General features: G+C 40.3%; 2 protein-coding genes across 2 annotated transcripts; both read left to right on the top strand.

Annotated features, from left to right (window-relative positions):
• Window positions 1-389: 389 nt before the first annotated feature.
• On the top strand, window positions 390-11,842 carry LOC131443745 (MAGUK p55 subfamily member 4-like). Its single transcript, XM_058613677.1, has 22 exons — window positions 390-855; window positions 1,910-2,034; window positions 2,123-2,244; window positions 2,754-2,831; window positions 2,929-3,012; window positions 3,241-3,372; window positions 6,073-6,154; window positions 6,735-6,820; window positions 6,927-7,001; window positions 7,094-7,290; window positions 7,554-7,612; window positions 7,727-7,741; window positions 7,831-7,872; window positions 8,177-8,197; window positions 8,326-8,340; window positions 8,479-8,517; window positions 8,634-8,807; window positions 9,703-9,783; window positions 9,994-10,087; window positions 10,507-10,615; window positions 10,728-10,862; window positions 11,006-11,842. The coding sequence occupies exons 2-22, from the start codon at window positions 1,962-1,964 to the stop codon at window positions 11,198-11,200; spliced, it is 1,908 nt and encodes a 635-aa protein (XP_058469660.1). The 5' UTR covers window positions 390-855; window positions 1,910-1,961; the 3' UTR covers window positions 11,201-11,842.
• LOC131443737 (uncharacterized) lies at window positions 3,440-6,064 on the top strand. Its single transcript, XM_058613664.1, has 2 exons — window positions 3,440-4,220; window positions 4,986-6,064. The coding sequence occupies exons 1-2, from the start codon at window positions 3,875-3,877 to the stop codon at window positions 5,807-5,809; spliced, it is 1,170 nt and encodes a 389-aa protein (XP_058469647.1). The 5' UTR covers window positions 3,440-3,874; the 3' UTR covers window positions 5,810-6,064.
• Window positions 11,843-11,979: the final 137 nt, after the last annotated feature.

Below are 11,979 nucleotides of genomic sequence, written 5' to 3'. Positions count from 1 at the left end.
TGTTTTTTTTCACGACAGTTGATGATGGGGATGAGGATAAAGTTGTGATTTTAATAGGTTTTTACAATGAATCAGGAAAATAATCTGAAGATCATCAATCAAGTATTGTATGAATGATCTGAATTTTTTTTATCACTGTTCATGCAGCACTTTTGCTCAGCCACTCATTCAGTGTGTGCTACATGTTATTTTTTAAACTGGTTTAAAGTCTGTGTTTGTTATTTGACTGTTGGTGTGAGATGTTAAACCAGGCTTTAAAATAAGTTGTGGAATTTCCTTTATTTACTGATTAAGAGATTATTGACCCCCCCCCCCCATTCCTGACAGATAGTTGGGTTTGAGTAAAGAGTCTAAATTTCTAATCCTGGCATCATCACTCCCCATTAACTCCTGCTCTTGCAGCAGATAAGCAGATCTGTTCATTATTTACCAAGAGCTTTTTGAAAATTTGCTCTAAAAAAGAGACTATTTTACCCCTGCCAGAACTGAAATTGTACTGAAATTGTAAACCTTTCTCTTGTGATATGAAGTATAACACCTACATTTTCTCTCAGTCTGACGCCTTCCTCTACCCTTCGCTACTCCTGCGTGCTGTTGAAAGCTGAAAGAGTTAAGAAGATTTGGCAGCTTGGTGAGAGAGGAATATGGCCTCCTGTGGCCAGAGGGAGCTGGCTCACTTGGATTAAGTGGGATCGGGAGAGATTACAGCCCTCCTCTTTCTCTCTCCCTCATGCTCGATGAAAGCACAGTGCTCTGTCCAGTGTCCTGGGCGTATTTCCAGTGTCCTGCATCCGTTTAGGAGCTGAAACCTGCAGGATTAAAGGATGCAGCATTCCTAAGGAGTTGGGCTTCGAGGTAAAATGCATTCACTTGTTTTCTTTTCAAAGAAAGTGTGCGGTCTTGAAGATGTAGTTTTAATAACAGAACTTTGCTTGATGGGTGTTAACCTCTTAAGTAGCTCCAATCTGCGTGTTCTGCTCAAAACCTAATGAACAAAATATTTCAGCCGAAATTTCTTTAATTGTGTAATTATTTGATGCAACACCAAATAATAGAAACAAACATCCATTTGTTGTTCAGGGCTGATTTCAAGATTGTGATGATAAAGTGTTCCTCACCTAAATGCATCTGGACATTTGTCCCTTTTTTGGTCCTCTTTCACATCAAATGGACCTAATGCAGGCAAAACCTCTATAGTTTTTAAAAGTACGACAAGACAACTTTGCAGTATTCGCTGTCCTGTCAAGAGATTATGATGCACACATCTCTGTTTTCACACTGCAAAGTGCTGCCAAGTGTGTCACTAACCCGTGATCCCATTACACCAACCACTGAACCATTCTGACCTTGTCATGAATGTGTTTTTTTACTTGTTTTTTTTCCCCTGTACAAATGCCAAAAAAACACTTGTTGTGGATACTTTCTGGTTAGACTCAGCACTGTTTACACAATACGGCACCCTGGCCATTACGTTTTTGTCTGCTTTTAAAATAATCACACATTTGTTTGTGTTTTGTTCGTTTAAACTTTGAGATTTTGAGATAACATTTTCCTTAATATGTCCCACAGCCGGGAACTTTACAGTGTTACAGTAGCAAAGTTAAGGTGATAAATATAAAACATGCATTTTAACATCTATTGATGTACAACATGGGAAATAATAAATAAAGAATCTGCGGTATAGATGGTGAGTAACCAGAATATATACAGCATCAACTTAATATTTACAGTTTTATATGCACCTCTGTGGTCATCTTTGTGTTACACAGTGACAATAAAGTGCTTGAATCTTGAATGTTTTATTTATATATTTATGTATATATATATATATATATATATACACACACATATATATGTATGTATATATGTTTATATATATGTACATACATATATATCTTTTTTTGTCCAGGTTATTGCCAGTCCTGGTAAAGCAGCTCGGAAGTGGATTGTGGTCAGAGGTCATGAGCGTCGTGACCATGAGGCAGGCAGTGGAGGCTCAGGTCTTAAACCCTTACTGTGAACTTGGCGAAGAGGGTCAGTAGGGCACTTTTGCTTTATTTATAGATTTTACTGAAGTTCTCTTACTAATAATCCACTGTGTGTGTGTGTGTGTTTTTTCTAGGCCTGCGTCAGATCCTCACAGATGTGATTGAGGAGGTGAAGCAGTCACTGAATCAGGACATTGATGGAGCAGAGATTCTCCACAGTTTGTTGAACGCCTCCTGGCTGCAGTCGCTGCTCAAGGTCTGAAAGCCACAATTAGACGTGAAAATGCACTTTCATCCCTCGTTTAGCTTCTTTAAAAGAATTGTCCTTCTGCTGTTAATAACCACCTTAGTCAGTTATAGTTGCTCGTAACGTAGCGTAAAACTGCTCACTTGCACTACATATTCATTATTGTTGATTGTGTTCGTCGATTTGGTAGCATTCTTAATTTGTAATCATTATTCTTTGTACAGCTGCAGTGTATGTGCTTACATACAATATTTTCTTCCTTCTTTGTATAGCTGTTTTTATATCGTCTTTAATATTTTAATATAGTAAGATATCTATAACTACTCAGCATACCCTATCTTCATCTATCCATCTGTCTGCCTGTCTATCTAACACTGTCTATGATGACTTTTGAGCAGAATGTGATGCTTTTTTTGCAGGATTTGTCGAAATCAGACTTCCTATCACTCCACACAAAAATACCAGAGTGACACTTTTCCTTGAAGCTTTCCTTGAAGATTTGATGTCACTGTTTTCAGGTTTACGAGTGTCTTGGGAAATTCCTGAGAGATTCCCCGGCGCCCCTTCTGGACTGTGCTTCAGGACTCTCGTTTCAGGTTTCTCTCTGATCTGTTTTAAATCATTCATGTCATGCTCACAGCGAAGGCTTTTAATTGAACAGTGATCATGTGTTCATCGTGTCTGTGTGTTTAGCTGTTGATTGACATCAGGGCACGACCAGGCTGCTCTGAAGAGGCCAGAGAGCTCTATCGTCTCCTGCGTCAGCCTCACCTGCAGGTAATCAAGCGCGTCTGATTACCTCTTTCTTTATTTCCTTATTGGCTCTAAGCATATCATTTACTAACAAAGAGTAAAATAAATTGTTTTAGTCAGAAACCCACAGTGGGACAAGATACAGTATAAATATGCATAAAAATGAACTCAAAAATCAACTTAAACTTTCCTTCTCCAGAGGGTCATGTATTCCAGATATGATTTCTCTGATGTGATCTGTGTGTTTTGAAGGCTCTTCTCTCTGCTCATGATACGGTGGCCCAGAGGGATTTTGAGCCAGTGCTGCCACCGATGCCTGATGACCTGCCAGATGATGAGGAAGCTACAAGAATTGTCTGTCTGGTCAAAAACAAACAGCCCCTGGTGAGCTACACAACCACTGCTTCTTTATTCGGCATCATTAAATCAGATAAGAAATGAATGAATGCAAATGAAGTGTGGTTTTTGCTCATATTTTCCTTTTTAGGTCCTTTCAGACCTATAAATCAGGGCCACATATTGATTTCCCTCCTTTGTAAATATGGAATTTTATTTTTGTTAATCCCTACACGCAAAACAGGTTTGTAGGGAAACCCATCAGACAAACATCACAGAGTATAAGAATGGATCCAGAACATAAATTAGAACTGTAACAAAACTACAAGGCCATTATACACATTTCTGAGACTAGTGCCTAGTTTTTGTTTTAAATGGTCTTCCTCTCCCTCCTCCAGAAAAATACCAATGACTAATATGTGAAAGTCAATGTTCCTTTGTTGAATATTTTCCTCTACCTTTGAGGGACTCTCTTGTCTCACAGTTTTGCAGCTATCAGAGAGTCGAGCTGCCGCTGCCCAGTGCTTCCACTCACTGTGCAAAAAACCCCATGAGGAGATTTCAAAGTCACTGGGAAACCGTGAGACACCTGAACCGACAGAGGCCTCACCGAGGCGGGGTGTTCACGGTCCAGAGCCTTGCTGCTCAGAACCAAAGCTCGGACGTGAATGATTTATCTTGGTGGAGAGTTAGGAGAGGCAACTTCCCTCCAGATGATTTACCATGTCACACAGCAAGGCTTTGGCCGTGTCGTCCACTTCACTATAAGCCGACGAGTAAACGTGGGCTGTGCTGCAGCAAGCCAATAAGTCAGTGTAGAGTCTGTTACACCCACCTGCTCTGGGAGCAAAGTCTGCCGCGCTTGACACCTTCAGTCTACAGCTCAGTTCTGATGGGTAAGAAAAGATCTGAGCCTCATTTGATCGAAGCACACAATGTTTAAAACTCATCCAAGTGTTTTGGGTTTTTTTTTTTTTTTACATCATTCAGTAACAACATGTTAGTAGCATGGTAATCACTTTTATACTCACATTACATTATTTCTAATGCAGTTTTCAGCTTGGACAAAATGATAATACTGTGGTAATAAGGAGATAATAATGCACTAATATCATGTTATTTCACAAGTAGTATGCCATTTGCCATTCACCCATTCACATCCATTCACTCACACGTTCATACAGTACATCAACATGCAGGGTTGTTCTTTTACACCCATTCACATGCTGCTGGCACATCCTTCAGAAGCTACTTGGAGTTAAGTGTCAGGGACCCATCAGCATGTAGATTAGTGGAGAAATGTAACTCTTCACCTTCTGGGTAAAAGTCCTACTGAGCCATAGTTATGTGTAATATCTTAGTCTTAATATCGTAATATCATATCTATTTTAGTTCTATTCTATTATATCTTAATATCAGTGTTACTGCACTGTAATGTAAGAATAATGTCAGAGAATTATCAGCTGACTCCCACTCCCCTCAGCTCTATAAAGCTTTATTCTGAGTTTATGCTTATGGGCTGCTGTGGGCTGTAGCTGTGATGTAAGACACTGCATTCACATTTGGTATAGACCACAAAATGAACCAAAAGAAAGTAAATATTGAAATGATTTGGACACAAATCAGTAAACAAATAAATAATGTCTGTTTTCTCATTGGAGACAACGTCGCAGAAGAGCAAGACAGAGGAAATGAGGACGAGACAGAAGAATGTGTTTCCGCCTCCCAGTGTTGGACCAGGTCCCGTCCACACCTCAGTGAACCTTACTACTCTAGTATACGTGACTACCTTCAGCCTCCACGGCCTCAAAGCCCTCGTATCCGCACAGCTCCCCCAAGTCCCATGCGTCCTCACTGTGTCACGGGGATGCCACCTGTGGAGCTCGCCAAGCAGGAGAGTCTGGATGAGCTCAGGACAACTGTGCAAATGGCCGCCAGCTCCATGGAGAGCAGCACCAGGGACATCAAGCTCCTGGGGGAGAAGATGGCAGTCGCCATTGAACAAATGTCTGAGACAGTGCAGGACAACTCACAGGCCTTAGTCCTCCTCGCTGAGGCGGTGGAGCGGCTTCAGATTCTCCTCACCAACACTAGGACTGACATCAACTCACCTAATCCTGCAGTCTGTGAGGAAAACAGCTCACCAAGATATAACACAACAACCCAAGAGGAACGTCTGTCTCTGACACACCAAGCTAAATGTTCCTTCCCCTCACTTCTCTCCAGTACCACCTCCTCCAGCTCCCTCAGCAGCTATCTGGACACTCCCTCCACCTCCTTGGACACCAGCTGCCTGTCTGTGTCCTGCCACGGATCACCTCGACCCACAGTAGAAACCAGAAACACTGTCTCACCATGGAAGCAAACATCCAGGCATACACTGACCAACAGCCTCGATGAGCCCAAGCAGAATGGTGGTTACTTAAAGCCACGGAAAAAGAAGAAGAAGAAGAAGAAGAAAAAGAAAAAGAAGAGGAAGGCATGAAGGATGCTGAAGGCTGACTTCTAAACATGCACAGTGAGCAGCAGTTGACCTTTTTTTCCATCGTCTTGTGGACCCTTTCATTCTTTCATTTATTTCCACTCTTGCTTTCCTTTCACCAACCATGTCAAAAACCTGGAGCATTCATCTCAAGAACGTCATTTGTTGTTGTGTCTTTGCACGGACTGTTTTGGTTTTATTTGAGCCTGTTTGTATAACTGGCTCACGTTTGTTTATTCTGTGTCTTTGGTCTCTTTCTTCTCTAGGGAGCAACTATAAAGAGGAACGAGGTCACGGGAGAGATATCCATTGCTCGGGTGATTCATGGAGGGCTGGCTGATCGAAGTGGTAAGGCTATTTTTCATGTTGTTGAACTTACTGTATTTTTAAGATTTTTATTATTGAGAAGTTGAACATTTAAATGGCTTCATTTCAGCAAAAACAATACAGGGGAGTCTACAAAGTAAGCAAACTCTCAACTTACTTTAAAGCCTGGTCAAGGCTCAGCATCAATTGGGTCATGAGTGACCCTTAAAATCTTCTTATTTTCAGTCTTTGGTGTTTTGTAGCAGTTGGCGTCCGTAATGTTGCATCTCTGCCTTTCCCTTTTCTATACCATGAGATTAAGCTCTAATTGCAAGAAAGCCATCGTTTGAAGATTATTATTTGTTTCCAGTTTATTTAGGACATTGAAGGAAGCACTTAAAAGTCTATAATACAAGAAGAAATTGGTCCTTATATGGCAGAACCTGATTTCTGAGGAAGAAAAGTTAGGTTTGGGACTAAGATTTGAATTGTTGTTAGGGTTAGGCATTGACAGGCTGTGGTTAAGATTAGGAATAATGTTTTTTTTGAAGCTGTTCAAATGAATGGAAGTCAGTGCAGTGTCCTACAAAGAAAAGTTGTGTAAACCTGTGTGTGTGTGTAGGTCTACTTCACGCTGGAGACCGCATCATAGAGGTGAATGGTTTTCCTGTGGATGGTATGGAGCCGGAGCAAGTTATCCAAGTTGTGGTAGGTCACTGTTTTCTGAATTCAACTCAACTGCTCCTCTTTATTTTTGTAAAATCAAAATACTCTGTTTGCATATCTGCTAATTAAACCATGGTGTTTTATTCAGCAAGCCAGGTCACAAGGCACTATCATGTTCAAGGTAGTTCCCATCACAGAAAGGCCGATCCACAACCAGACGATGGTAAATCATCATCTTTACCCATTTTTCATACTTTTACGTCCTTTTTTTCACGCCTTCATATCATCTCCTTCATCTAATTTGTCTGATGTTAGCTCTACGTGCGGGCTTTGGTCGACTACACCCCTCAGCAAGACCCGACGATCCCCTGTGCTGACGCGGGTATGAGCTTCCGAAAAGGCGACATCCTTGAGATCGTGGACCAGACGGACGCCCTCTGGTGGCAGGCAAAGAAACTGCCCAGCAACACAGCCTGCGCTGGCCTCATCCCGTCCACCAACCTGCTGAAACGGTAAGGAGACTTTCCAGGTTTTAAATTAATGAAAGATGAGAAATCTAATCAGACATTTAACGCAGATGTCAGTGAGACATTACAAGAACTACAATTTATCGCAATTATTTTGATCTATTATTATTATTATTATTATTACTACTGCCATTATAGTTATAAATATAGTTTTATAAATAGGATGCTCTGTGTGTAGAGATGATTTTCTGTCATCACAGACAACAAAATTATTCTGAAACACAAACCTGAATCCGCTTGTCTGACAGGAAGCAGAGGGAGTTCTGGTGGTCTCAGCCTTATCAGCCACAAACCTGCACTCAGACCTGTAAGTTCATCCAAATGATCTCTCTCTCTCTCTCTTTCATCTCTGATCATCGTCTTTCATCTCTGTTTCACAGTTGACTTTTTTTTTGTTGTGTTTTATTCACGCTTACTGAAGTGAGCACAGTGGAGGGTAAGGACAGTTGTCACTAAAAACTTAAAAAAAAGAAGAAATTTTTACATCTTCTGTTCTGCATGTGATTGTTTATTTTCCACCCACAGAAGAAGACATGATGTTCATTGATGAGAAATGTGTTGAAGCAGGTAACGTCTAACCTGTCATTATAAGCTTTTTATTTGCAGCATTCTGACTTGTTTTAGCAGGAAAAGCACACATGTCATTGATCACTTTAACGATGGCTCTGTTCGGTTTATGTCAGTCAGGACAATGTGAAGCAGTAAATGGAACACAGCCATCATTAATTTGATTATTTAAACATCTGATTTTCCTACTGTAACCTTTCAAAATGGCTGCTGTGTATTCAGAATTTTTTCTACACAAACGTTTTGTGCGACTTTGCTGTTTTGTAATTCATTCCCTGGTATGTGTGTTTTTCTTTCCTCACAGATGAGGAGGCATTTGAATCTGGTAGGTAAGTCTTTGTTGATTTAATCTGGTCTCAGTCTGAGATTAGTGTCAAAAATGACGCTTTGTTTTCTGACCTTTGGTTGTTTCTTTTCCAAATCCTTTTTGCTTTCTGATGGTGGAAATGTCAGAGGAGCTCAGAGAGGGTGAAGAAAACCTCCTTACTTTTCTTTGAATCTGCCCGCTGAGCAGTTAACTAGCAGATTACTATCCATCCACTTTGTGTTTTATCTCCTTCCCCATTTTCCATCTGTAAATCTCTATGCTTTCCTCCAAAAAAACAGAGGATGATTTCAGCAGCAACTCTGAAGGGATTTACTTAGGTGAGTCTTTAGCCATGAGCATTATTTAAATAAAATGTATAACTCTTCATATTGTAAATACTGTTTGTTTTCCTGAGTTCATATCATATATTTTTCCTTTTCACTGACCAATGCAGCTGGTTTCAGGTGTAGCATGCGTCTGTGTAGGCGGCGCTCTCACAGCACCACCCAGCCATCCTGCCAAGCCTTCTGTACCAGCGGCTGCTACAGCGCCCTCAACAGCCCCTACGAGGAAGTGGTACGCTACCAGCGCCACCCACAGGACACTCACCGCCTCATCGCACTCTTAGGTAAACCATCCATCCATCTTGTACCGCTTCATCCTCCACATGAGGGTCGTGGGGGACGCTGGTTCCAATCCCAGCTGGGCTAGGGCAGAAGTCGGGGTCCACCATCCACTCTCACATTCACAGTCAATGGGGGTGTCAACCTCACATGACCTGGGGGCCAATGACTCAAGATCACAATTATATTATTATATTCATGATGATAGTTCACAGAATTCCACAGTAAAAGGTTTTCTTTTGATATGGAATGACGTGTACTTAATAAGGCTTTCCCATAACTCCCATGGAAAGTTTCCAATTACAGTAGGAATATTTCCCAAATTCCCACACTACAGTTCCCAATCCCATGTAAAGTTTCTGGAAATTTAACAGAAATTTTCTGCCCCTTTCCAACCAGCAAGCAAACCCACTTAAGGCCATGTTTTCATAATAACAATTGGCGGTCCACATGTGGCCTGCATGCTGTGAGATTGACATCTCTGATTCAGAGCGTCCAATTTGCCTAATGCCCAAATTGGCATGTTTTTTTGGGCTGTGGGAGGAAACCCGAGAGAACATGCAAACTCCATGCAGAAAGGCTCTATACCGGGTCGCAAACCCCAGTCTTCTTGCTGCAAAGGGAAGAGTGCTAACCACTACACCAACCGTGTGGTCTTAGATAAACCAAAAAAAAAACTTAAGGGCAACATAAAAGTAGTTAAATAAGGCATTTAAAACAAATCAAGAATAAGATGTCTTCAAATCAATGATGATGATGAAGTTTTCTTTTGTTTTTATTATGATTGCTTTTATTGTATTTTATTATATTATGAGGGCATACATATCCACAGCATGAGTCCAATACAAATTTCCCTATGGGACAATAAAGTATATGTTAATATTGTCTGATTGTTCACAGGTCCGTCTGGTGTGGGTGTGAATGAACTTCGGAGGCGCTTGATTGAAATGAACCCCAACCTCTTTCAGGGAGCTGTACCTCGTATGTATTAAATATAGATTATAATAGATATAGTATATTTTCAGTGTATTATTTTACACTTAAATCAATGGATAATAAAATGTATAAAAACACACAGTTGTTTTTTCCTCTCTCTGGGAGCACAATTTCTGTTAATGTGTGTAAGATCATTTTGTGTCTTTTTCAAAGAGAAACAAAAACACAGTAGTTTTTTTGTTTGTTTTTTACCAGACACCACAAGAGCACCCAAAGGATATGAGGAATCTGGCAGAGAATATTTCTTCACCAGCCGAGAAATCTTCAGCAACATGGTTTATAACAACAGGTACAACAGTCTCCACTGTGAATTCATGACTATCCACTTTACACTATACATTTCATGACATACTTACAAGGAAACTACTACATTTCATACTACATTTTTATAATGTCTAAGCTTTATTTATTGACCTTTCTGATCTTCTTCCTGTCTATAGGATGACGCCTCTTTGAAACTAAATAAGCTGGTCCAATTTATGCGATATAACATGTTAAATATTGTAATGCTACTAAATTTATTTTTAAATGCCCCAGATTTGTATAGTGTCCTGGCCTTTTAGAGCACAACACTGATTAATTTACTTTGCACAAATACATTTTGTTCATGGATTGTTTGGAAAATGCATGTTGTCTGCTACACCCATTGAAATGATAAAACCCTGTCTGTGCACATTATATTATTTGTAACGGCCACGTGTTCAACAGGTTCCTGCAGTACGGCGAGTATAAAGGGAATCAGTATGGCACCAGCATCAGTTCTGTGAAGGACGTTTTAAACAGCGGAAAGATCTGCGTTGTTGACATTGAGCCAAACGTAACTAAAATTAAAATCATTCTGTGAAACGATAAAGTGAGTTAAAACATGATCACTAGCTGCTTTAACAAACAACAGCTATAACTTGAGGGTCTTTGATTTCTCTGTCAAGGCCATTCAGGCAGTGAGGACCCATGAGTTGAAGGCCTACATCATCTATGTGAAGCCTCCACCTCTGGCGCACCTCCTGGAGACCAGACAGGATTCCTACATCACCACCAGCTACTATGTCAACAGACCGTTCAAAGTAAGCTCTGTCATTGCCACATTTTCAACTCTGTTTCCAAAAAAATGTCTGATGATTGTTGTATAACTGATTTTTTTTCATTATTAAAACAAGTTTTCTGATTTCTTAGCTTCTTAACTCTTAAAATATTTTGTGAACAACAGAGTGAAGACTTCCAGGAGATGGAAGAAGCAGCCCGCAAGATGGAGTCCCAATTCTGGCAGTTTTTTGACCATGTGATTGTCAACGACGAGCTGCAGGACTCCTGCGTCCAGCTGCTTTCTGCAGTGAAGAAGGCGCAGGATGGGCCGCAGTGGGTCCCTGCCAGTTGGATACGACCCAGCACCACAGAGTCTTAAGAGAGGACAGAGAAGAAAACAGGGATTTGACCCCCCAACCCTCCTTCGTAATATTATGGCAGCAAATATTGGGAAATAAAATCACTAGTTCTTGTTATCAGTTTGTTCTGATTTATATACTGGAATCCTGTCACGTTTGTCCCTATTTTTATTTTTTTTCAATTTACTCGTAGCAAAACTAACTATTGTAAGGTCCTAGGCCTACACACCTCCTCTGTTCTGACTCACCCCTTTCTGGCACCTAGTTGCTGCTCATAACCCTTTCCTTCAGGTTCTATATTGCTGCACTTTCCTCTCATGAGCACTGGGTTGTAACATTATCTTTAGACAGTTACTATACTATCATTACAACGGGACACTTTATTTTCAGTCTTTATGGAACTACATGATGTTAAAATTATTATTGAGTGTTTTCATAAAAAAAGATAGCTATCCTGTATTGCATTTTGTTTAATTTGAAGAACACTGGTCAATTGTTTGCCCTGCTGTTTTTACATAAATCTGCAAAGAAAAGATTCTAACTTATTTCCAATTGATGTTTACACACCAGAAAAGCAATTTTGTTTTTCATTCTTGTTGCATGTTTCTTTGTTTGTTTGACAAAGCAAAGCATTGGCATTTTAATATCTGTACTTTGTGAGATTAATAAACGTTATAAATATGTGTATACGTTGACTTATTGTGTTTTATGCACGTCTGTGAAATCGACCCTCGTTTACTATGGGAACCCCATAGTAAAACGCCCTTGTGAGAACTTTTATTTTGAAGGAACAGGAACA

The sequence above is a fragment of the Solea solea genome, chromosome 2 (genome assembly GCF_958295425.1).
Source record: "Solea solea chromosome 2, fSolSol10.1, whole genome shotgun sequence".
NCBI lineage: Eukaryota > Metazoa > Chordata > Actinopteri > Pleuronectiformes > Soleidae > Solea > Solea solea.
Note: the sequence above shows the minus strand (reverse complement) of the source record. Positions and strands in the feature narration are given on the sequence as shown.

What these genes read in the sequence shown, in the direction of transcription:
- LOC131443745 (XM_058613677.1), top strand. Translation starts at nt 1,962, where the DNA reads ATGAGCGTCGTGACCATGAGGCAGGCAGTGGAGGCTCAGGTCTTAAAC. An exon ending in GGCTGCAGTCGCTGCTCAAG is followed by an intron (nt 2,245 to 2,753) that starts GTCTGAAAGCCA and finishes CACTGTTTTCAG; the next exon opens with GTTTACGAGTGTCTTGGGAA. An exon ending in AGGGCTGGCTGATCGAAGTG is followed by an intron (nt 6,155 to 6,734) that starts GTAAGGCTATTT and finishes GTGTGTGTGTAG; the next exon opens with GTCTACTTCACGCTGGAGAC.
- LOC131443737 (XM_058613664.1), top strand. Translation starts at nt 3,875, where the DNA reads ATGAGGAGATTTCAAAGTCACTGGGAAACCGTGAGACACCTGAACCGA. An exon ending in CTACAGCTCAGTTCTGATGG is followed by an intron (nt 4,221 to 4,985) that starts GTAAGAAAAGAT and finishes TTCTCATTGGAG; the next exon opens with ACAACGTCGCAGAAGAGCAA.